The sequence below is a fragment of the Leptodactylus fuscus genome, chromosome 9, assembly GCF_031893055.1.
Source record: "Leptodactylus fuscus isolate aLepFus1 chromosome 9, aLepFus1.hap2, whole genome shotgun sequence".
Lineage (NCBI taxonomy): Eukaryota > Metazoa > Chordata > Amphibia > Anura > Leptodactylidae > Leptodactylus > Leptodactylus fuscus.
Genome location: NC_134273.1, coordinates 28,941,227 through 28,965,684, shown reverse-complemented (window position 1 = coordinate 28,965,684; position 24,458 = coordinate 28,941,227). Strand labels below are relative to the sequence as shown.

General features: G+C 41.0%; 1 protein-coding gene across 1 annotated transcript in view; it reads right to left on the bottom strand.

Moving 5' to 3' along the window:
- Positions 1–24,458, bottom strand: part of DNAH12 (dynein axonemal heavy chain 12) — a 59,643-nt gene that overhangs the window by 24,762 nt on the left and 10,423 nt on the right. The window contains exons 17-52 of the mRNA XM_075286770.1: positions 24,091–24,276; positions 23,744–23,944; positions 22,172–22,366; positions 21,723–21,844; positions 20,549–20,831; positions 20,125–20,244; positions 19,106–19,262; positions 18,807–18,979; positions 18,508–18,660; positions 18,176–18,415; positions 17,439–17,684; positions 16,686–16,805; positions 16,480–16,589; positions 15,785–15,965; positions 14,468–14,608; positions 14,035–14,118; positions 13,295–13,483; positions 12,237–12,356; positions 11,851–12,039; positions 11,518–11,669; positions 10,884–11,022; positions 10,179–10,345; positions 9,823–10,078; positions 8,834–9,133; positions 6,791–6,969; positions 5,703–5,895; positions 5,425–5,586; positions 3,948–4,142; positions 3,724–3,857; positions 3,002–3,164; positions 2,438–2,518; positions 1,976–2,152; positions 1,754–1,885; positions 1,578–1,667; positions 1,346–1,486; positions 799–1,040 (exon numbers count right to left, since the gene is read on the bottom strand). Coding sequence (XP_075142871.1) covers positions 799–1,040; positions 1,346–1,486; positions 1,578–1,667; positions 1,754–1,885; positions 1,976–2,152; positions 2,438–2,518; positions 3,002–3,164; positions 3,724–3,857; positions 3,948–4,142; positions 5,425–5,586; positions 5,703–5,895; positions 6,791–6,969; positions 8,834–9,133; positions 9,823–10,078; positions 10,179–10,345; positions 10,884–11,022; positions 11,518–11,669; positions 11,851–12,039; positions 12,237–12,356; positions 13,295–13,483; positions 14,035–14,118; positions 14,468–14,608; positions 15,785–15,965; positions 16,480–16,589; positions 16,686–16,805; positions 17,439–17,684; positions 18,176–18,415; positions 18,508–18,660; positions 18,807–18,979; positions 19,106–19,262; positions 20,125–20,244; positions 20,549–20,831; positions 21,723–21,844; positions 22,172–22,366; positions 23,744–23,944; positions 24,091–24,276 — 6,113 coding nt within the window. The remainder of the gene's footprint in view (positions 1–798; positions 1,041–1,345; positions 1,487–1,577; positions 1,668–1,753; positions 1,886–1,975; positions 2,153–2,437; positions 2,519–3,001; positions 3,165–3,723; positions 3,858–3,947; positions 4,143–5,424; positions 5,587–5,702; positions 5,896–6,790; positions 6,970–8,833; positions 9,134–9,822; positions 10,079–10,178; positions 10,346–10,883; positions 11,023–11,517; positions 11,670–11,850; positions 12,040–12,236; positions 12,357–13,294; positions 13,484–14,034; positions 14,119–14,467; positions 14,609–15,784; positions 15,966–16,479; positions 16,590–16,685; positions 16,806–17,438; positions 17,685–18,175; positions 18,416–18,507; positions 18,661–18,806; positions 18,980–19,105; positions 19,263–20,124; positions 20,245–20,548; positions 20,832–21,722; positions 21,845–22,171; positions 22,367–23,743; positions 23,945–24,090; positions 24,277–24,458) is intronic.

Below are 24,458 nucleotides of genomic sequence, written 5' to 3'. Positions count from 1 at the left end.
CAGTTAATGTCAATGCTGTTAACTTATGTCTACTGTATAACTACAGATAGGGTTTTTGTTGGCAGAACCTGTCTGATATCGGAACTTCCCCATGGTGGGATTATTAAAGGATTATTTTATTTTATGTTAATCTGATATCTATATTAGTGTGGCAGATTGGCACCCTTGGGCTATTAAGTGAAACATAGTTTAAATAGCAATTGCATGACTGGGATATAAGTGATTCCCAAGCTATCTGATAGTTGCTCATCTCTCTACTAAAAGATGTTCCTGAGCATCTCAATAGTATGAGAAGTTACTTAACACATATGGAAATAACATGGGGAGCAATAGACTACAGAACTGGGTATATTTTGACATGAGTTTGATTTTGGCATTTAAAGGGTTTGTCTATATTTACCCGGCTCCTGGTGTCAAGGAGCAATGCAATAGCATCTTTGAAGCATTGTCACATTTCAGTAGAGCCACAGTCCCTCTCTCACTTATATCTCATGAGTTCATATAGTGAGAAGGAGTCTGTACGAGGCAGTGATCCAGCAGCTCGACTGAAACTGCTCCATATTGAAATTGCACAGTGAAAAGCAAATGGGGACCCAGGAACCCCATTTTAGAGATCAATAGTGGCCTGAATGGTGGGATCCCCAGCAATCACCTATCCAGTGGACAGAATCATGGGGTGTCCACAGACAAAGCCCAAACTAGTAGCAGTCATTGGTCAAATTATTCATCCAAAGATGCCCCAGGATTGTTATATCATGGAGATTAAAATAATAACACATCTTTTTCAACTAGACAAACCTGTGTTTTTCTCCACCAAGCCCTCCTATCAGCTTCTCTGCTCGTTCTAGTTTCTTCGCACACAAATCTACTTGGAACTCCAGTCGCGCTTTCTCCTCAGTTTTTTCTCGAAACGTCTCCTGAAGGGCAGCTAGTCGATCTTCCACTTCTTTCAACTCTGCCCTCTTCTGGTTCAGTACTGACATTGTTTCAGCCAATGACTGCTGGGCCTCTGCTAGACGAGCTTTCTTGGGTGCAACAACCTAAAATAAAATTGCAGATAAGTGAATAAAGGAGTACATGAAGAAGTCTTATTAGATTCACATAAACATGTGAAAAATTGCCCCTGTTGCAACAGACCATGGAGAAGACAGAGGAGGACCTCAGAGTCTACTGCGTCCAATGCAGTCTGTGTCTGAAAACTTTTTCACATGGGTCATGAGTACAGACCCAAAACAGTAGTGTGCATTGCAGCATGCACTGCTGTGGGTCTGTATGTTGTCTGTGTAGAGTTTGTGTTGGTGCATATCCAATTTTTTCATGTATCAGCCTTGACAAATCCCAATACCTTTGCCACTCTGTCATAGACTTCCATAGCAAGAATCCATCGGCACAATCCTTCTGCTGCAGATGACGCCTTTACTACTTTTGCTGGATCAAAGTCAGGATTGGTGATATATTCACTGCGGATTTTCTGCATCACTGACACCTAAAACTCAGTAGAAAAAACATACAGTATAAACCATATTTTATAGAAAAGACAGAAAGCAGTAAGTATCATGTTTCTTATGTTTCTTTACCGGAATATTATCCTTGTCATATTCCCGTAGGTCTTTGAGAAAGTTCATGTCTCCCAGAACTTTTTTACTAGGTCCCCAGTAGTCCAATATCTATAAAATATAATTTATTTTAAAAAAATAAATAGAAAATAATAGAAAGAAATGACTAAAAGGAATACTCATGTTAGGGCAAATACCTTCTGTCCAGTCCCTGCCGGGTCATTTATCTTTTCTGGTTTAACCTCTTTCATGACGCAAATAGCAGCCATGACAAGCTTCACACCCGATGGAGGGTTCTTCATGGTTTTGACTATGGTGATATCTGATGGCTAACAAATAAGTATAGACAGAATTATTACACTAAAAGCATAATATCATTTTTATACTAACAGATAAAGTTACATCTTTGGAGATCTTACTTTTAGAGTATCCAAAGCGGACATGGCAGCTTCCAGGGCAGGGATGGCTTCTGCCAATTCACTTTCACATTCATTTTTCAGAGCTTGGGCCTCGGTGGCTTTCTGGGTGGCCACTTCCTCATCTGCTCGGACCACTTTACTTTTTGCCTCTACTTCTGCAGACTCTTTTTCTATGACCTGTAAATGTAAGGCAAGTGTTAAACCTATGAAGTAGTGTGTAAGGTCTTATGCATAACTTTCTATTAAAGTGGTTGTCCCATTAATAACACTTTGCAGGCTTGGGAATATCCAACTGATCACTAAGGGTCCACATGCTATCCCCTATCTACAGGCTTGTGGATAAGCAACTGACTAGAGGTTCAAAAGCGTGAACCCCTAAAAATCAAGAGAACTGGTCCCAACTCTATGCCAAAGGATTGCTCTACTACACTTCACTTATTGACTTGTTTCATCTTGTATTACCTTCATCATGTTTGCATTTTCTACTTTGGCCTCTTCCAGCTTTGGCTGTAATTCAACCAGTTCTTTCTTCATTTCTCCAACCTAAGCAGAGCGGAATGATGAATAAATGAAAAATCAGAGAAGACCGAACAAGCCAGGGACTGTCTAGATATATGGGGGAGGAATTACTTAGTGAGCTAAACAAAGGCACCGACTGGAATGGTGTAGAAGATCTAAGTGTCTGAAAGCTGGTATCCAATTGTTACACCCAGTGGTTAGGAGAACAAAGGCCCAAAACGTCCCCTAATGGCTTCATGTGTATGGACTGGCGGTGTGCACGCATGACCACTGCTCAATTCACCTCTATGGGGGTTACTGGAGATCACTGTACAGACAATCCCATAGAAGTGAATGGAGCTGAGGCCATACTCACCACCTCTTCACTCAAGTGGAACACTCAGGGGAACTAGTTAGTCCCCGTTTACAAGATTGATGAGAGTCCTTTTAGTCAGATCCATAGGAATCAGACACTTATGCCCTATCTTATAGAAAATTCGTACAGGTGTAAGTCACCATAATACTAACCTGAGATTCTGCGAAGGCCAGCTTATCCAAACCATTCGTATATCTCTTTTTTGCTTTCATCACTGTATCTCGCTTCTGAGATAACAACTGGCGGAAAGCTGCGATCAGCTCTAGGTAAGAAGTTGGAGTGACGTAGTTGTGTCTTCCTAATTCTCTCAAAAACCTGGTGACAAATCTCACACTGTAGTAATGATATACACACGTTTTACTTACTACACAGGACTTTACATTGAACTTTTCATTGGACTCCTTCAAACTTTATAAAACTGTCTGCATCACTTGCTTGCTTCAGCTTCCACATTTTCTGTGTGACATCCATATGTAGCTAAAGAATAAGTCATGAATAGTGTTGAGCGAATAGTATTCAACGAATACCTCGCTCCCATCGGAATGCGTGTTAGCGGCCGGTGCCGCCTGGCAAATATTCACTGCGCTTAACCCCTTGTTGTTCAGCCGCTTCCACGCATTCCTATGGGAGCGAGGTATTCGACAAATAGTTTTGAATACTATTCACTCAACACTAGTCATGAACAAAAACTAAAGCAAATAAATGACATAATTGATTCTATTATATGACTCATTGCTGAAGACAAATGGATATGATAAGATGGAAAAAAATGTGCAAAACCACAAATTTCTAACAATCTACCTTCAACTTTCACATAATCCCTGGTACTTATCCTAAAAAAATTAAAGAAAGAAATAAAATAACATAAGATTACTTCTCTGACAAGGCTATGGCGGATGTGTGAAAGTATTTACAGATGGGAACCACTTCTTGGTGCTCCGTACTGCTGAGTTCAAGAGTTTCCAAAAACTTTACTGCTACCCTCTCGAGGGCATCCTCTGGCCATGGCTGGAAGACAAGGAAAAACAAAGTGGTCGAACGTGATAGGAGTAAATTGCTAAATGCCTAGTTGTACAGTCATGAGGTCTGCGGACATACCTGGAACCAGTCAATAGTACAGCAGTTGATCAGTGATGGGAACTGTCGTAGGCGGTTGCGAAATGCATCACCTATTGGGCTGAATGCCACCACAATATGAAGGTTTTCCTTACAACGGTTCACGAAGAAGGCAAAGAGAGCCAATGGACTGAGCTCAACGTTTTTATTCCCAGCTTGGGCGGCAGAACGAACTCCCTGTAATGATCCACAAAATGGAATAAAGAGTGTTGGCTTTAAAGAGAATCCATTTACATTTTTACTTTTATCTTATTTTTATGTTGCAAGAACATTTAATAACAAAATATAAGCTTTAAAAATTTACGGTAATTAAAACATCAAGACAAACGAATAATTTTGGGGAAAAAAAAAGTGAAAAAAAGTCTGCATAAAACACCTGGCCAGTCTCCTGTCATTTGCCTTAAGGTAAGACATACATATATATATATATATATATATATATATATATATATATATATATATATATACACATATATATACACATATAAATATATATATATATATATATATATATAGTAGTAGAAAAAAATGCAGAAGCAGCACAGCATACAAACCGGGTGCAAAGCCAAACTGGAAGGTGGCTAATCTTCAACTTTATATAGAAAATGGAAAAAATGGCAGCACTCCAATATTTAGAAAAAGTGTGGATTTATTCCAAGCAGCGACGTTTCGGTTCTTATCTGAACCTTTCTCAAGCAAGGTTCAGATAAGAACCGAAACGTCGCTGCTTGGAATAAATCCACACTTTTTATATATATATATATATATATATATATATATATATATATATATATATTTAGATAATTCACCAAAAAATCTCCTAGCAATTCCTTCTGTAACTTGTCATATTGTAGCTAAAGCTAAAAAATATATGTAGTTTTGTATATATTTTAGGAGACAAGTCATTTTCGTCTTCCTCCTCCTACCTATCCTGTTTCTGTAAGGTAACTGGCTGCAGCAGGAGCCTCCCCCTCTACAATATCCTCTATAGGACACTATAGTGTTAAGCCATGCCCTTTTGTCTAAGCCCCACCCTCTTAGTTGTTCACTAGCATTAATGGAAGAGATCAGCAGAAGATTAACCCCTGTGGCCTCTGCAGAATTTTGATCAAACTGTTTCTTTTAAGAACATACTGAAAGTCCTGCAAACTGACAATCCCTGTGGACAAATTTATATCCCCTTTACTTTTCTTCATTTCTAGTTTTAATGATCCTTTAATATTGCATCACTCTTTTTGTATAATGCTCTAAGCTATCTGCACTCAATGCTCCCCAGCTCCGCCCCTTTGCTCTGAGTGACAGTTCCAGGGTCCAATCAAGAGACTGTTAGAGTTGTCACTCAGCAGATAGGATGAAAATGAAGAGCGCTTAGTGCAGGGAGCCCGGGGCATGGCACATGGCCACTTGAAAGCTCTTCTGATTTCAGGAGAGCATGTAGAGTTTGTGGTATCCACTTTACCTCCATTATTTCTTGCTTTTCATCTACAGCAAAAAGATTCGGAACCTCCCCAGTGTTAAGCAGGCTGTCCACATCCTCCAGGAAGGCCTCCTGTTTGATTTGTGTGTCTGTGATAAGAAATACCGTCTTCTGTCCTTTCATGCCTGCACTCTTCAGCAGGTTCTGCAATGGAGAATATTGAAGGTTATCATTATTGACAAAAATGACAAAAACTATGCTCTGTACCAAAGCGTCAGTACTACAATATGTCATGCATTATAACAAGCCCTGGAACTTACCTTGAGATCTTCCCTCCACTCATTCATACCATAACTTTTTGAAATTTCTGGCTGAAAGATATTCATTTTTGCCATAGAAGTAGCCAGACGTGTCAGTGACTGACGCCCACTCCCTCCAACACCAACCAACAAGGCGTTACCCCCGGGCTGCTTCAGGATCCGACAAATCCGAGATAAATGTTCCAAAACATATCTGTTAGTGAAAAATACAGAAATACAGACAACACAGAAGGGCATATTAAAAAAAGGTGACTTTACTGCACAGATCACAAATAACTAGCTGGATCTCCTGGTGGAATATCCAAATGATGGCGGAGAATGTCGTGCTAAACAGGTTTAGAGATTAGATAAACCCACTCAGTAACAATCTGCCCTTCTACAAAGGTCCCAAAAGTTTAGCATGAGAGCAGCTGGATGGACAACAGACTGATACATCAAGTAACATGCACATCTGCATCTGCTGAGCATGAATTTCATATATGTATGCATGTGGGATTATCAGAAGCTCAGATACATTTTACAATTGGGGGTAGAAAGTACTTGAAAGACTATTGTGATTCGCCTTCAACCCACTTCACTGTAGTGGACAACAAGTTGTGGATCCACTGTGTCACTAAGGGTATTGTCTAAGTGGCCCCCTGATCTTAGCTCATTAACCTCCCATACAGAGATTTGGACTTCACTGCCAGGTCACTACGTCTTGGAGTGGTCCCAGTGTTATGGACAGTTCATGGACTATGGTGCAGTGTAGAAGGAGAATCTCAATACAAGTCACAGATACAGTGATCAAGATCTGGCCGAGTCAGCAATGGGTAGATGGAGTGGTATTACAGCTCAGTAGATAGGGAACAAAGTCAGGACACATGTTGTGGTCAGGTATGTTGTATACATCATGCAAAAGCAAAGAAGGACACTAGAAACCATTGCTCAGACAGGCTGTGACAGGCAAAGTAAGCTTTTATACCCAAAAACCAGAATATGAAGTCAGCTAGGACTTATCCAGCCCATCAATAGTTCTGAGTCTAATGGCACCCAATGACATGGTCCTAGTTTGCTTGTGTACAGGTGGATATAGCGTAAGAACTTACCTGAATATAACAAGGTTCATGCGAGTTTTGTGGGTCTGGTTGTATTCATCTAGACATCTCTCGACAATATCATTGAACTGCTGTACACTAGGTATCTCTGCATACAGACGTTCATCACCTTCAAGGTCAGGATTCATGTAGTCACCAAACAGCAAATTTCTAATGTCTTCCTCGCAGAGCTGCAAATTCCAAAAATAAACATTTAATTCCAAACTAGATTATTATAGAACACAAAACGTTCTAAAAGATTGGATAGCTATTACAATATCCCGATGACCGTACACGTCTAATATCAGATGACATGTGCTCTCATATATATATATATATATATATATATATATATATATATATATATACAGTGGGGCAAAAAAGTATTTAGTCAGTCACCAATAGTGCAAGTTCCACCACTTAAAAAGATGAGAGGCGTCTGTAATTTACATCATAGGTAGACCTCAACTATGAGAGACAAAATGAGAAAACAAATCCAGAAAATCACATTGTCTGATTTTGTAAGAATTTATTTGCAAATTATGGTGGAAAATAAGTATTTGGTCAGTAACAAAATTTCATCTCCATACTTTGTTATATATCCTTTGTTGGCAATGACAGAGGTCAAATGTTTTCTGTAAGTCTTCACAAGGTTGGCACACACTGTTGTTGGTATGTTGGCCCATTCCTCCATGCAGATCTCCTCTAGAGCAGTGATGTTTTGGGGCTGTCGCTTGGCAACACGGACTTTCAACTCCCTAAAAAGGTTTTCTATAGGGTTGAGATCTGGAGACTGGCTAGGCCACTCCAGGACCTTGAAATGCTTCTTACAAAGCCACTCCTTCGTTGCCCTGGCGGTGTGCTTTGGATCATTGTCATGTTGAAAGACCCAGCCACGTTTCATCTTCAATGCCCTTGCTGATGGAAGGAGGTTTGCACTCAAAATCTCATGATACATGGCCCCATTCATTCTTTCATGTACCCGGATCAGTCGTCCTGGCCCCTTTGCAGAGAAACAGCCCCAAAGCATGATGTTTCCACCCCCATGCTTTACAGTAGGTATGGTGTTTGATGGATGCAACTCAGTATTCTTTTTCCTCCAAACACGAAAAGTTGTGTTTCTACCAAACAGTTCCAGTTTGGTTTCATCAGACCATAGGACATTCTCCCAATACTCTTCTGGATCATCCAAATGCTCTCTAGCAAACTTCAGACGGGCCCGGACATGTACTGGCTTAAGCAGTGGGACACGTCTGGCACTGCAGGATCTGAGTCCCTGGCGGCGTAGTGTGTTACTGATGGTAGGCTTTGTTACATTGGTCCCAGCTCTCTGCAGTTCATTCACTAGGTCCCCCTGTGTGGTTCTGGGATTTTTGCTCACCGTTCTTGTGATCATTTTGACCCCACGGGGTGAGATTTTGCGTGGAGCCCCAGATCGAGGGAGATTATCAGTGGTCTTGTATGTCTTCCATTTTCTAATTATTGCTCCCACAGTTGATTTCTTCAATCCAAGCTGGTTGCCTATTGAAGATTCAGTCTTCCCAGCCTGGTGCAGGGCTACAATTTTGTTTCTGGTGTCCTTTGACAGCTCTTTGGTCTTCACCATAGTGGAGTTTGGAGTCTGACTGTTTGAAGGTGTGCACAGGTGTCTTTTTATACTGATAACAAGTTTAAACAGGTGCCATTACTACAGGTAATGAGTGGAGGAAAGAGGAGACTCTTAAAGAAGAAGTTACAGGTCAGTGAGAGCCAGAAATCTTGATTGTTTGTAGGTGACCAAATACTTATTTTCCACCATAATTTGCAAATAAATTCTTACAAAATCAGACAATGTGATTTTCTGGATTTTCTTTTCTCATTTTGTCTCTCATAGTTGAGGTCTACCTATGATATAAATTACAGACGCCTCTCATCTTTTTAAGTGGTGGAACTTGCACTATTGGTGACTGACTAAATACTTTTTTGCCCCACTATATATATATATATATATATATATATATATATATATATATATATATATATAGTATACAGTATTTTATGTATTTCATTACTCACGGGTTCATTTCCTTGTTTTAGGTTCTCAAAAACGGATTCAAAATTTTCTTTAAAATGCTCTTTCAGAACGTCTTTTAGTAATTTATAGAGCCAGGTTCTGTCCTTGTCGTCAACTAGACGGTCGTAAAACACCCGCAAGACTTCGTGAACAAACAGTCGGACCATGACGCGTTTGTTTTCCACAGACTCTTTCTTGATAAGTAAGCAGCCCTGAACCACTCGGGAGAAATCCCGAAGATTAAATGTATAATGGGATTTAGCCGGAGTGGGTAATAGATTCTCCATGGCTTTCTTGTAAACCTGGAATTCAGATACAAAAAGCATGAGTAAAACTTGGAACAAAAGCATCATACGGCAACACTCAGTGTGATTGTAGGTGTTTAGGGAGAAAGGCTCGCCATACAATTTAGACAGCTAGGTGTATTTAAAGGGGTTGTGCGATCAGAAGAATGGGGGGCTGCAAGCCTTCCTATATCCTCCCAATGAATGAAACGCCAGTGCTCTTGTGTTATCAGCACTCTGTTTACTTCTATGGGGCTGCCAGAGATTGCAGTTTTAGTAACCCCATAGAAATGAACAGAGGGCCAGTCATTGAAGGACACTGGCGCTTCATTCACAGGAAGGATGTAGGGGGATGTTCCCCATTCTCCTGATCCACTGGTGGTTCCAACATTCAGACACTTAGTGATGTGATACTTATTCCTTATTCTGTGGATAGGGACTACCTCAATACATCTCCTTATACACACATGCATGCTCTGCTTAGCTTAGCATGCATGTGCTATCAATGGGGAGAAAACTGCGGCTAGACAGCTCCGGCAGCATGTTATCTCCCCGATGAAATCCAATAGCCCAATCCTTCTCTCCCCAGACATCCGCGGTCAGGGAAGAGTCGGGAGGCCCCGATACATATTACATGGTTGGCTAGTCCCAACAAAATCAGTGGGTTTAGGCTCCACAACAACCTCTATATGTTTAGTGTTTCTCACCTCCATTGTGCCGTTAACTATTTGGTTCCCAACAGTAAAGAATTCTGGTGAAAAGTCATTGTTTCGTAGATAGAAGGCCACCACAGCAGAGAAGATGCGGACCATAGTCTCATCACTGAAGGCATTTATAGTGCAGATATTAAAATGGCGCAAGAATCGAGGGGTAACTGCATTTCTTCCACCACCAGGGGGACCCATTGCTGCAATCAACTGTACATCCACCAATGAGATTTTGGAGGTATCCTTCAAGTCATACCTTAAGAGTGTGAACATGTGTTTTTAGAAGAAAGTGGAATAAATGCACAAAAGTAAAAAAAACAAAACATTCAAAGTGATTTGCTGATAACTGCAATTACCAATTCCCGTGGTCGAAGAATTGACGCAGGAGCTCAATAGGTGGCTGAGCACCATATTTTTCTAATGCTGGCATATTCATATCATCCACAAATATGACACATTTCTTCCCCATCTGCGGTCCATACACACCTTTACGTCTTTTATCCAGTCTGTCCATGACGATATTCTAAAACGGGTATGGAAAGGTTAAGATGTCTTGTGGGCCCGGGTGCTATCTTTTGTCTGGGGCTCCCTACCTAACCCTACAGCGAATTTTTGATAGTGATGGCTACGGGTGCTAAGGAGATTAATCCACCTTAGTGGGGTTAGGGTAATTCTGAGGGTCTCCTTGTCTTATGGGCCAGATGCAAATTGCAATCTCAATACTGATGCCAGTGCTTATGGGGTCCCCAAGGCTCCTGGGCCCCCGGTGTGATTGCACCCTCTGCATACCCTCAAGTTACACCCCTGATGTTGACCCTTCAAATGTATAAGAAGCTATACGCCATAGATAACTATTTTAATTTCATTTTGCTTACTTTTATAGCACCAACATATTCCGCAGCGCTTTACAGACATTGTCAGTCACTGTCCCATATAGGACTCACTATCTACATTCCCTATCAGTATGTCTTTTGAATGTGGGTTGCATACATTGTCATTTTCAGAGACCCCTATTGAGTTAGGATCAATGACAAAAGCATGGTGATAAAAATAAGACCAACCTGCGTCTGATTGGCGCTGGTGCGAGCAGAAAAGTTGATGAAAAAGGGAAAGAATTTATCCTTGTCCAGATTATTCATTAGCTTGTCCTTGACATAAACAGATTTACCAGTCCCCGTTGGTCCCACAAATAAGAGCGGCCTAAATAAAATCAAATTGGTTAATTAGATTACGCTTGCCATTTAAGAAGTAAGGCTATGTTCACATCTGTGTCAGGCGCTTTGTTAGGAGTATCTATTGCAGAATCTGTGAAAAACTGTGGACAAAAAAAGTCTTGCCTGACAAAATGATTCAGAATAAAAGCCTAATAGACAGCATTATAGACAATGGGATCTTTTGGGCTTTGCTGGCATCTATTAGGCACTTCTGTTGTTCTGCTCCTATACAGAAGCAGAACAATGTAATAAGAAAGCCAAAATGGCCACCAAATTCCCTGTCTGTGTTTGCCATACAACAGAATACAGTATGCTATAATTGGTAGTCTGTATTCAGTCAACGAACTTGCAGGGTACTGATCGCTACCATCCTAAATACACATGGCTTCACTGCCCCATTATTACAATGGCTCCATCATGCATGAAGAAATTCTGACAACTGAATGGATGTGTGGTCAACAGTAATTTCCTCTCAACTTACTTGGTGTATTTGATGCACATATCCATGAGGAAGGTGTATCTGACAGTATCCATAGTAGGCACAATGATATCTTGGATTTTGGTGCTTTTGTCCCACGTAGCAGTGCCTTTGATGAATTCATTCCAGTGAACCCAGCGCCCTCGGCCTTTAAGCTTGGAAAAACAAAAAAAGTTAAAAGTTTAGACAAATTTAGACGTTTCAGTTTTTGCATTTAAACTTTTCTGTGATATAGAACACTATCACATTGTATAAATTTAACACTTTAGACCCAGAATAATGACTTGGTATTAGAGGTGCAACCCAGCGGTGTCTGGTTTTAGGAAACTGCATTACCTCATACATATAGTCATAGACCAGGCCTTTATCATCAAACGGGCATTCCCATTTCCCCACAGATGCCGGAACAGGGTTGTCATTATTTTTTCCTGAGACAATTTCCTTGAAAAACGCATCAAACTTGACTCGACTGTCAGTGTCACAGCAGCCGCCAATGGACCAAACCAGGGAGAAAGCAAAGCAGGCCTTGTGGAAAGAAGAGATTACCAGATGTTAATCTATATGTATACAGCCTATAGAATAGGAGTCCCCTGACCAGTGATCTCCCCATCCAGGTGGAGATTGTATGGAGAGATGGCTGCACATGTATGTGGCTCTCTCCATTCACTCCTATGGGAGGTACAGAAACAACTAGTGGCCATATATATGGATGCTCAACTTACCATGATCCAGATACGGATGCTCTTATTAGTTGGATCTTCTCTCACTACATCAAAAATCAGCATTTCCAACAGTCTTGTGAGTGAGATTACCACATTGCCATTGCTGGTTGTCACCAACTCCTATGAGGGAAGACATTGTATTAGAGATGTATGAAGTAGATCTAAAGTAGAAGTGGATCTAAATCACTCCTTATGATTGGCTAAGAATATCACATTATTTTACTTTTTCAATCCCCCCCCCACACACACACAGTCAGAGTCAGAGTCCCGTTTAATGTCGATCATGTACAGCTCCATACGTTTTCTAGTGGTTGAGCCTAGTATTGCAGCTTAGTCCCATTTACTTCAATAGAGTGGTGTTCCAATATGCTGTAATATCAGGTACAACCACTGCAACAAGTATAGAGAGGTGTCTAGTATACGTAGAAAAGAGGAAATGCAGAGGTGTTGGGAGGTAGACCCCCATGAATCTGATACCGTTAGCCTATCCTATGATAAGCCCATCAATATTCTACTTTAAGACTAAAAATAACATGGTGCAACATTTCCAGATTGCAGACTAAAGCTGACCTTATACATTAGATGTTTATCAATCAAACCGGCCATTACAGACAGGACAGGCCCATTAATATGCATGGGGGTTTTCGGATTCTCAGGAAAGGTAAAGATTTGGTCTTTTGGATTTCATCATGTACAATTCTTTAGTTTGTCAAAAAGATAACCCACTTGCAAAGAGTTTTCTCCCCTCTCCCAGATGAGTAAACATGAACGCTCAGCTGAGCCAAGTATGCATGTGTATGTGGAATTAGACTAGATAGCTGTAGACCAAACGAACATTCAGCTGTCTGAAGTGCATGGCCATAAACCTCATATGTAAAATAAATCTGTGCTATAATGCTGAATAATAATGCTGATCCATTGGTTTGGTATATGGTTATTTCACGTCACTGGTCTAATGCACAGGAACCTGCACTTTGTATATTTGCGCTATGCACCTACAATTAAGAACAGTATACATTGATGTAGACTAGAAGCTAATGGAAACACGAGCTGCTCACCTTGCACTGCTTTCTGAGGAATCGGAGTGAAGGCTGGATAAGCCACCTGAAGAGTTCTTCTAGAAGAGTGAAGTGTTCTTTAGTCTTTAAGGCGTCGGGAAGAGAGTTGAGCCAAGACTTCACCAGAGGAGCCCAGCCTAGCTGTTGAGGTTCCAGATAAATCATACCACAGCGGCTTACAGTGGCAGGCTAGATAGAGGAATATATAGGGAAATAAAACAATCTAGGTAACCAGTTATCATCCTCTATTGATCCAGAAAAATACAGTTAGGTTAAGTAGCTTCCAAGTGTCCTCTAGGTTACACCGCCCATGTATTACATTGACAGCCATTCATTTCAATATACCGCCATGTAATACTTCATTTCCACCGTAGAGGCCACTGAAAGGGAATGTCTGCCGTTTGCCATTGGTGTGAGGAACTGGACCCTCATCAATCACCCAATAGCTGCAGCAGCTCCCATATAGTAGTGGTTGTCACTAGAGATGAGCGAGTACTATTCGAAACGGCCGTTTCGAATAGCACGCACCCATAGGAATGAATGGAAGTGGCCGGCATGCCGACTTTGCCGGCAGCTTAACCCCCTGCGTACCGGCTACGTCCATTCATTCCTATGGGTGCGTGCTATTCGAAACGGCCGTTTTGAATAGTACTCGCTCATCTCTAGACTTGTCACCCCCTAATCCGAATACATAACATTAGTTAGATATATAAAGGGACAGGAGCCTTTATATAACATACCGATGCCTGAGAAAGGTCCATTGTCTCAAAGATAAGACTCATCTGAGGTGACATCTGAATGATCTCCCCACTCATCAAGCAAAGCTGAAGATAGAAGAACATAGCTAAGAACATGAAACTTTTAAGAAATTAACTTTCACTTAATAATGTGTCTAGTTCACTCCGCTAATAAAGTAAATGTCAATTTTAAGCTTTTTGCAAGAAAATACATTCAGAAGGGCCAAGACCAGACAATGCAGGAAATGCACTGGGCCGAAGTCCCATCCCGTCTGTGTCCAGTGTCAAAACTTTACAACTCTTGTATAATATAATAGGACACTATGAACCAATATGTTGGTGCTAATAATAATAATAATAATATGTACTAACATAGGTGCAAAAATATCTACTGGTTCAGTAATAAAATCTTCTACCAAGTGAAATACACACGTACCTTTTTATTATCATCTAGCACTGTGTTCATACTTTCTATCCATAGAGTATCTATAGGTCCATCGAAAATAACCCATTTTCTCTCTGGGGTCTCTGATAATGCAAACTCACGGAATGTATTAGCAACTATTCCATCAGTCCACTGAAAACAAAGAAAGGGAATGAACAAAATAATCCCATAAAATAGCACAATGATAACACTATAATATATATAGATTATTAATGTAGATGCTTTCTACAAGGGGTGCACATCTTACAGTCCATGGGGTCACATGCGCCCCACTATACATACACATATATGTGTCCTGGTAAATTAATGGAACCCAGCAGTCAAAAAATAGAAGTATCCTTGTTATGCAGAGGGGGCACTTATAAAGAAACTTATAAAGAAACTTACTCCAGAGGGGGTTTTGTGGGAAGTAGGAGGTTTTAGTTTGGTGCAAATTATAGTGCCAATTGTAAAGCAGGCACAGATTTTAATTTGTATATATATATATATATATATATATATATATATATATATGTATAACATGCATGAAATTTAGTAAGAGTTTAGTAAAAATCTCCGTTAAATACATTTGGTGCAATTCTCGCCAATCTTTTCTGCAGACTGACGTCTTGCCAGTCTTAATATATCTGCCCTACAGAGTTATTAGGGGGCACTCACACGGAGTAAAGTGGCGCTGATTCTGAATCAGCGCTGATAAAAAGACTCCCACTGAGTTCAATGGGTTCCGTCTTCCGCGTGGAACATATTGAACTCAATGGTAGTCTTTTTATCAGCGCTGATTCTGATGCAAGTTATCATGGCAGAATCAGCGCCACTTTACTCCGTGTGAATGATCCCTTAGACAGCAGCTCTTTCCTCCATTAATCCATTAGGCTGCATGCACACGGAGTTACGCTGGGCTTGTAAAAATACTCATTCACAGCCGTACATGCGAGCACTGCGGAAGGCTCCCGAACACTTCCCATTCACTTCAATGGGAGCGCTCGTAACGCCGGCTTTACGAGCGCTCCCATTGAAGTGAATGGGAAGTGTTCGGGAGCCTTCCGCAGCGCTCGCGTGTATGGCTGTGAAGGAGGATTTTTACAAGCCCGGCGTTACTCCGTTTGAAGGCAGCCTTAGCCATTAAAATGAATACCTATCAATGTATGGACTGGATTATCCAGAATACTGCTCACACTTAGTGGCTCTCTAGTCTGGAGGATCTCACGTACCTGACTTTCGCACCCTTATGCCCCTAATAGGGAGAATGTCCCATTTTTGGCAATGCTATTATTATCATTTTTACCAATATCGAGTCTACAGACATACCTCATGTGACACAGGATCAAACTGGCCAAACAGCTGTCCCATAGTGATGGCTTTAGGATTCACTGTCCTGTAAATAACTTTTTCTTCTTCGCACCCTCGGTCATTCATAAGAGAAAGTGTATCAGCGAGGACATGGAGGACCTTGGTTTTCCCTGAGAATGGCTCTCCAACCAACATAAAACTGGACATGAGAAACACATCTCATGTTATACGTCTTATACCAAGATGGGAAAGTTGCACATAAGTCAAACAGTACTGCCCATTGTATTGAGTGAAGAAAGGCTAAAACGTGTTTTCTTAAAGGGGTTGTCTAGGACTATGATATTGATTGCTGAGGCCACTTCACACCCCTTACCAAGCACAGTTCCATATACTGTACAGTGGCTGTGCCTGTAGTTTAGTTATGTGACCAATGGACATGACGTCACTCCCTGAGGAGAGGAAATGTAGCTAAATATGATATTACCAGAGAAATGATGAGAGGTGAGGACCTGTCTCCTCTCGCCAAGAATTTTGTAATATCTTTTCTCATATCTGTGCATTGTGCTGTTTCTCCATTATTACTCCTGAGTAAATTAATTGACAGGGTAACTGGGTGTCACCAATCCACATGTCAAAGGGCTGTATCCATACAGAGTCTATATCTATATCATGAGGAATACCAGTATTTATAGGAGAGGTAAATGACAGCTCACCCATGTCTCACGATCATCATTTCATATGTCTGGATCATTTTCTCCAAGAAGACCTTCTCTGGCTGGATGTTGTGCTTGGCGCAGCACTCTTGGGCACACTCAAGTAAGTCCTGTGCAAATATAAAGCAAAAAGCTTTAGCACAATTTGCTACCAGCACATGTCATAAATCCCTGCAAAATTTGTATGTAAGACAGTGTTTCCATACCTTATAGTCTGCTTCTGGAAGCTGAATCCCAGGGAACAGGTCACTGGTAATCCCATTAAACAGAGGAATATCATGAGACAAAAATTTAGGCTCATTTACATCCTTAATGGACCGCAAGAGCTAAAAAGTGAAAAAAAGTAGTTACATTATGACCTTATACACATGAGATATGATATGTCAGAGGATACCGAAATAGAAAATGCATTTCTAAGAGGACCTGTCGGCATTGTATTTATGGCAATATTTGAAGGGGGTTTTGGGCCCAAATGCATTTTTTATTACAATTTCACAGCATCACCGCTATACAGAGGATGGGACTGCAACTCTGCTTCTAGTAGTTGTAGAGGAGCACACTGCATGCCCTCCCCAACCACTGCTGTAGCATCCAGATCTGTTACATAGTACATAGTTACATAGTTGATGAGGTAGGATAAAGACATTAGTCCATCAAGTCCAACCTATAACCCTACGATCCCTACAATGTTGATCCAGGGGAAGGCAAAATACCCCATGAGGCTCATGCCAAGTGGTTTGGGTGTTGAACTCCACACATCAGATACTGATGAGCTATCCTGTGAATAGATCCTCAGTATGAAAAATACATGTGGGCGAAGGAAAACTCCTTCAACATAAATTAGAATGAGAAAGAGGCATCATCTATAAAGATCGCAATGCATTGGGCCCCTCGACTATAGATCCAACTTGCTCCGATGGGTAAAACCTCTAAATATTGAGTAACTGTTCAGAACTTACAAGAATATCTTCATTCTCATCAGGGAACTTCAGCTTCAGGTTCCCAGCAGCTACTAGCACTGCTTTTACTGCACGCATCCCATAATCATAATGGAACTGGGATGAGAGCTGCTCAGAGCAGAGCCGATATGTCATCACAATCTTCACTGACAGAGGTTTAGCATGTAGAAACCCATAAGAATACAGAGAGATCTCAGCGATAAGGGCATAGTTGGGAACCATCATGGCTACAGTCCGAAAAAGAACCTAAAATGCAAAAAACCAGATGAGTCGATGAACAAATGAAACAAACCTACAATAAACTATTGTAATGCATAAGAACAAAGGATGTGGAACCAGATACGATCAGATATTCTTCTGTTATAAAATGGCATTAACTGGGTTACAGCAGTTTAATGGCTGGATATTATTTAGTGAAGACAGTCTTTTATAAATGGCTGTCCTCATATGTGATGACTTTAGCCAATCTGGCCTTGTGAAATGGTTGAAGCCAATAACTGGCTATAGCAGTCACGGGTGTACACAGGCACATTATGGCTACAGTCAGGTAAACAATTAATAGCATAGAGCGCCATAGAGGTTGTGCTAGCGAACCAAGCTGCAATATTTTAGAGTGCTGATACCTGCCACTCTGTAACAGTACCAATAGGATTGCATCACCTGAAGTGATGAAATAAGACACAAATATATTAGCAGGAGATCAGTTCAGGCCCAGAGTTTAACCCAAGAACTTTTACCTTAAGGTTATCTGGCAGTTCAGAACGTCCCGCATAGCCAGGATTCATGGTAATGGCTACAAAGCAGTTTGGGTTAAGCTTCAGCTCTGTCCCTTCAAAGTTGAAAAAGTCCATCTTTGTCTGAATGGCTCTCTGGATGCAGAGAATCTGCTGGGCCACTACGGACAACACCTCCAACTCTATGCGGTTAAATTCGTCAAAGCACGCCCATGCTCCTGATGATGCCAGTCCTTTGAAAAACTAAAAACAGGCATTGAAAACATTCACTTGGGCATACGTGGCGAACAATAAGTCTACTATCTGTAGTGGAAAAGCTGTAACATTGTACATACCTTTGACATTGCTATGTAGTCCAAACCATCAGAGCAGTTAAAAACCACACACTGCACCGCCAGCGCCTTGGCCAAATCTTTGGTTGTCTCAGTCTTTCCTGTGCCAGCTGGACCTTCTGGAGCTCCACCCAGATTTAGGTAAAAAGCACCAATCTACCAATAAAAAAAATGAAGAAGACTGGTATAAAGTGGCAAGAATGTATATTTTTCATGAGTTAACTACTATGTATTTTTTAACATCACTGTACAGATTTTAATGTTTGACATAGCAGCCAAACAATGTAACTATCACGTCATACCAGAGTCCGATAACATCTGTCAGTGAGAGGGGTAATGACCAGGCGTGGAGAGTTGCCCAGGTACTCATAGGCGTACTTCACATTGCAGTTAATAATTCGGACTCTGGCATTCTCATTCTCCCAGTAATACCGTAGTTGGGCAAGCCACTGAAAGTCTGTCTCATGGGAAACCCCTGAGGAATACGTGAGAATATAGTCAATCTTCAAAGTGTTACAAGTAACAAGGTAAATACAAAGATACTATATTAAATATATAGTGCTAAAAGTACATACACCAGCTATAATACAAATGTACCTACCTTTTTCTATCATTTCCATAACCACATCACGAGCATGCACGTCTATGGTAACAAGAGCTCCCAATGTGATACGCGTCTGCTTGGACAATTTGCCTCTTACAAGCTCAACAATGTCATTTAGTTGAAGTTGCAGCTTCTCATAGTAGTTTTTTAGGCCCTAGAAATAATGCATTTACATAAATAAATCTACATTGAACATACATATTACAATTGCATTTGTAAAGAAAGGTCATACATAAGAATCATAGGGCCATATGCTCAACTGAAAAGTCCAGGATATATACTATTATAGACAAACACTTTGAAAAAGGGGCAGCCGGTGCTGTCAGCCGATCACCTCCCACTCTACACATCCCCAGCTAGCCAGGGGATCCTGGGACCAGCTAGGCATTGCTACCACAGTGGCTGTTCTAGTAAGTATAGTAAGTAGTATGACATGGCAGCCATTCATACAAATAGCTATCCGTGTAATACAAGAATAACTCTAGTCCCACAGAATAAAGCATCTTGTACAGAGAGCCTTACAGAGAATGATCCGAAGCTGGGGCCCTCTCTATAGAATGTATAGATTGGGTTTGTCTTGATGAGACAACCCATTTAAGATAAGGTAAAATAATCCTTTAATAGTCCCACCATGGGAAAATTCAGTTCGTTACTCTGACTCCCTTCAGAAGCCACTAGGGAAAGCTCAATGTATATGGATTTATTGTATTTATTGATCTGAGACCCACTACAAAAAAAACCCCTAAACTATCACAGGTTATTTGAAGTATTAGCACTCTCATATAAAAGTCAGAGGGACCTTTTGGGTCCCTTTTTGATATTGGGCCTGGGAGCAATTGCAGCCTCTGCAACCCCTATAAGTGTACCACAAGGAATGACTATCTGTCAGGAGAGCAATAGAAGCAACTTAGTGCCTGGCTCCCTCCTAATCATGGAGTCTGTCTGTGACATATAAACCAATGTGTATGATATACAAGTGATGCAACCTGAATTAGCAAAGGACCATTAGACAGTACCTCTGGGCCACTGCCAATAGCTTCATGAACTTCACTTGTCCAGAACATCTGAGAGACACAGAGCACAACCTGCCCAGGCCATTCTCTGACCCAGTCTTTTCTTGCAGTCTCAGGGTATGCCTAGAAAGAGGTAAAACTATATTAACAAAGAGTACTTAAGAGACAGATAACTTGACAAACATTATCTAGGACATATACAGTTTTACATATTTGAAGTCTCTATCACAGGTACACATATGGAGAGTTTATTGACATATACATTTGGTAGATATCTCTAAAGGATACCTCTATGCAGTCATACCATGATATCTATTGTTCACAGGCTGCCATGTTAAAACATTTTCCCTAAAATATAACATAAGGTCCCTTTCATCTTCTTTCTTATTTTCAGACAAAAAAAAGTAACTGGCTGGCCCAACCATACCATTCTTGACTGCGCGATAACATCATGGACGCTCCTCAGCATCACATCTTCCACTTGGATGAGCCACTTCTCCACTGCACCCCGGGCCTCAGAGGTGGAGATTGTCTGGATAAGCTCTACCCGTTCCCCCTCTGTGCTGTACATGGCTTTAATATCCAGGTTAGGAAGAAACTCCAGCTTTGCAATCCCTTCAAAGCACTTCTTTAGATGTGGCTGGACCCGGAGAGGATCTTTTGTCTCTGAGAGAATCTCCAGCATTTCATCGTTGGACAAGAAGAAAAATCTATGAAAAGTGCACAATGTAATAAAAATGTAATGATCCAAATGTAGGATATATAGCTCAAGTAGAGGATGCTACACACATGGGGATATCAAATATGTGGTGTCTATATTATCCTACTGAGATATACATGCATTTAGATATGCACAATAACCTACGAGGACATAAAGTATCACAACTATGCTCTCATAGGCAAACAAATGAGACCGCCCTGAGAATTGTTTGCGGTCCACAGTAACCACAGTGACAGTAATGCCACCAGAAGCGCTAACACTGAATGTGGTTAGCTGGCAGGACCTGAATTTTCTTTGAGCTTGGTAGTTTTGGCAAAAGCAAGGCTGCATAACACAGAAGCACTCCTGCAATTGATCTTGTCTGTGTACCTGCAAGGTCATTATAATGAAAATATCTGTCATGGTGAACAACTGGACAAGCACCAATGGTGCACGTTTTGCTCAAGGTTTGCCAAGTGGTTAATACTAGGGACAAATGTCTGTCCAGTTGTTCTAGAACCTAGAAAAACAACTTATAAAGACAACCCTTGTCTATATATTGTATTTGGGCTATAGACATCATAAATGAGGGGACCCTCAGGTCCCCTAATCTTTAATCCAGAACATGAATTCAGGCAAGACTGGATTACATAGACACCCTTTTATCTGAATTGTCATTCTGTAATGCCAAATTCTCCTGCAGTTGTCACTGGAATGGACTTATCCCAGCAAGATCAGCTGTTTACTGGGGTTAGCAGGAGTGGAACAAGGGGCAAAGGACACAAAAGACTGTCTCTGATGACTCAACCCCTTACAGTTGTGCCTTCATATACCTAGTAAGATTATACTGGTTATAGTAATGAGATAACCCTTCTTTTGTCAACAAGTGACAGGACTGTACCGTGGAAAGAAAAGCCTCTTCTTCTCCAGATAAGCATTCAGACCTTTCATGATTTTATCCAGAAGCACGTTGCTGTCCTGCAGTTTCTCCAAAAGCCCAGTCAGAGAAGTTGCACTTAGGACCTACAACATAGTAGATGATCCATAAGTCAGATGTATAATATAATTATATAGACTGAAAGAAAACAAGTCCATCAGGTTTAGAACAAAAAAAAAAAAGGAAAAAACCTATTTGGAAAGCAAATGAATATACAAATGCCTTGACAATATAAAGCTCAAAAACTGGGATCTGCAAGATCAAATTATAGGATTTGGCATTTGTATTCTTTCATTTGGTACCTTCATATTCTCTGGACCATCAGGTAGATCTACATGAATATGGAGTCTCAGACTATATCAGTAATAGATATATAAGCACCAGGATTCTGCTCGTATCAAGCACCTACTAACCTTTGGGTCCTTCACACAATGTTTCATGATCTCTCTCCAGTTTCTGTCCACAGTCTGGAATAACCTTCCTTCTTCAGGCATTTGCTGCATGATGTCCTCTGAAGAGAATATGGGTTCTAGATACAGCCACTGAGCCTGCACCTTTAGCCATTCATCAATGGTTTCTTGGATCCGTATCAGTCGTTCCTCCCATTGCTAAAAGAAGAGCGTAAAAGGTTAAGGTGGTTATCCAAGACTAAATATTGGTGGCTTATCCTTAGGACTTGTCAATATGAGATCAGTAGGATACCTGACATCCCCTCCAATCAGATGCAATGGCTGCTGGATATAGATAGTGTACAGAGCTGGAAGCAGACAGTTCCGTACACAGTATAGTGACCACAATGTGCCATTGAAGCTTTCACTTGACTATGAGTTGAGCGGCAGTACACTGATGTGGCCACTACACAGCTTTCCTATTATGACTCCTAATACTGTGCAGATCTTATGTGTGTTGAAGATGATCAGTGGGGGGCTGGGTGCATGAACCCCAAGCATCTGATACAGTTGGCCTGTTCTATGGGAAGACCATCAATATGAAGTCTTTAACAACTCCTTTAATAAAAAAGTCAAGTAAAATATAAGATAATGATTTTGATATTAGGCAACAATTATTAAAGGGGTTGAGCTGTTTATGGCCTATTTGCAGGGTAGGCTGCAAACACCTGATCATTAGAGGGTCAAGAGCCGGCCCCATCACCTGTATAGAAACGCATCCAGTGTCCATCCTATACATTAAACAGGGCTGGAAGCAGAGAGCTCCGTCCCTGTGTAACAGCCGGGTGTGTCACTGTAGCTGACACTCTGTTTGCGTCCCTATATTATGGATAGGATGGGCACCACAAGCAGCTCAGTACAGCCAATCAATTCGAGGGCTGCTTCTTGGCCCCCCACCCAATCAGGTATTTTTGGTCTATTCTGAAGATAGGCCATACATAGCTTAAGCCCGAAACAACCCCTTTAATGGATATTAATGTTAAAGGGGTAGGTCCACAAAAACAATTTATCACCTATTCCCAGGAAAGGTGGTATGATTGCTGTGGGATTTACCAGCTATGATAATGGGGGGTCACGTGTCCCCTGTTTGAATGTTGCAGGGGTCATGAATGTGTGATGAGTGATGGATGTTTTTTAAAGCCCAACCTCAAAAATTAATGAAACTGACACTGTCTAATCATTGGTGGCAATAGAAGGTGTAGTGACAAGGGAAATGATAACACCGAGCTGTCAATTTATACATTTCCAAAACAGGAATAATGGCAGAAAAGGACAACGCACAGGATTAGTAAAAAACTGCTCCAGAATTGTTCTAAGCATTTACTACAGCAGATCAGTCAGGAGAGGTGACAAGTCCTCTTTAATATTACCTGTTAGTAGAAATGTTAAATCATGTTGGTTATGTGGATTATTTTTTTACCTGTACTATGTGTAAACTGAAGCTGAGCAAATACTCATGTAATGTTAGCCCCAAAGCTCCTAATGCAGAAGGAAACCTTATTGTCAGACGCTCACCAGCAGGTGAATATTTTATACCTTGATTTCCTTCTCGAAAGGCTTGATGAAAGGCGATCCCCTCATTGTTTGAGTCTTCACAATTTGGTCGTCCAGAGTGGTTTGGATTTCGTCTACTGCTGACAGAATAGAAACCCCTGATTCCCGATAGGAACTGGTATTAAAGAATATGGAGTCCCACATCTCTTCCATGTTATGCATTGCTTTCTCCAGGGAAAATTCCTAATAAAAAAACACAGAAATCTTTGATCAAAAGCATTGATCGGTGATGGTAGATTCTCACAGAGGAGTTTCAGAGGGATGCTTGGAGTCGTGTTCTTTTTCATGACAATAACTGGATATATCTTAAGACCTTTAGTAGACCTTACCTTACTAGCTGCCACACTAATCTGCTCAAATTGCTCTAAGTATGGCGTCAGGTTCTGCTTCAAAACCTTTCTCAGGGTGGTGCCTGAATTTGGAGTGAGGTCATAGCCGACAATCTCTGACATCTGTAGCCAATGGCGGGTTCTGACTCCAGGGTTACAAAGGATGCTCACCAATGGGATATATTCCTGCAAAGGAGACAGATTAAAGTCAGGGTCAATGTCCACACAAATATTCTAAAGTGGTCTTCAGCCTCAAAAATATATTGCAAAAACACGACCATGGAACCCCGGGCAGAAAGTCAAGGCTGAGACTTGGTGTTTTGACGCGAGTGGAACGGATGGTCAAGTCACACTCCAAGGCTTCTGCT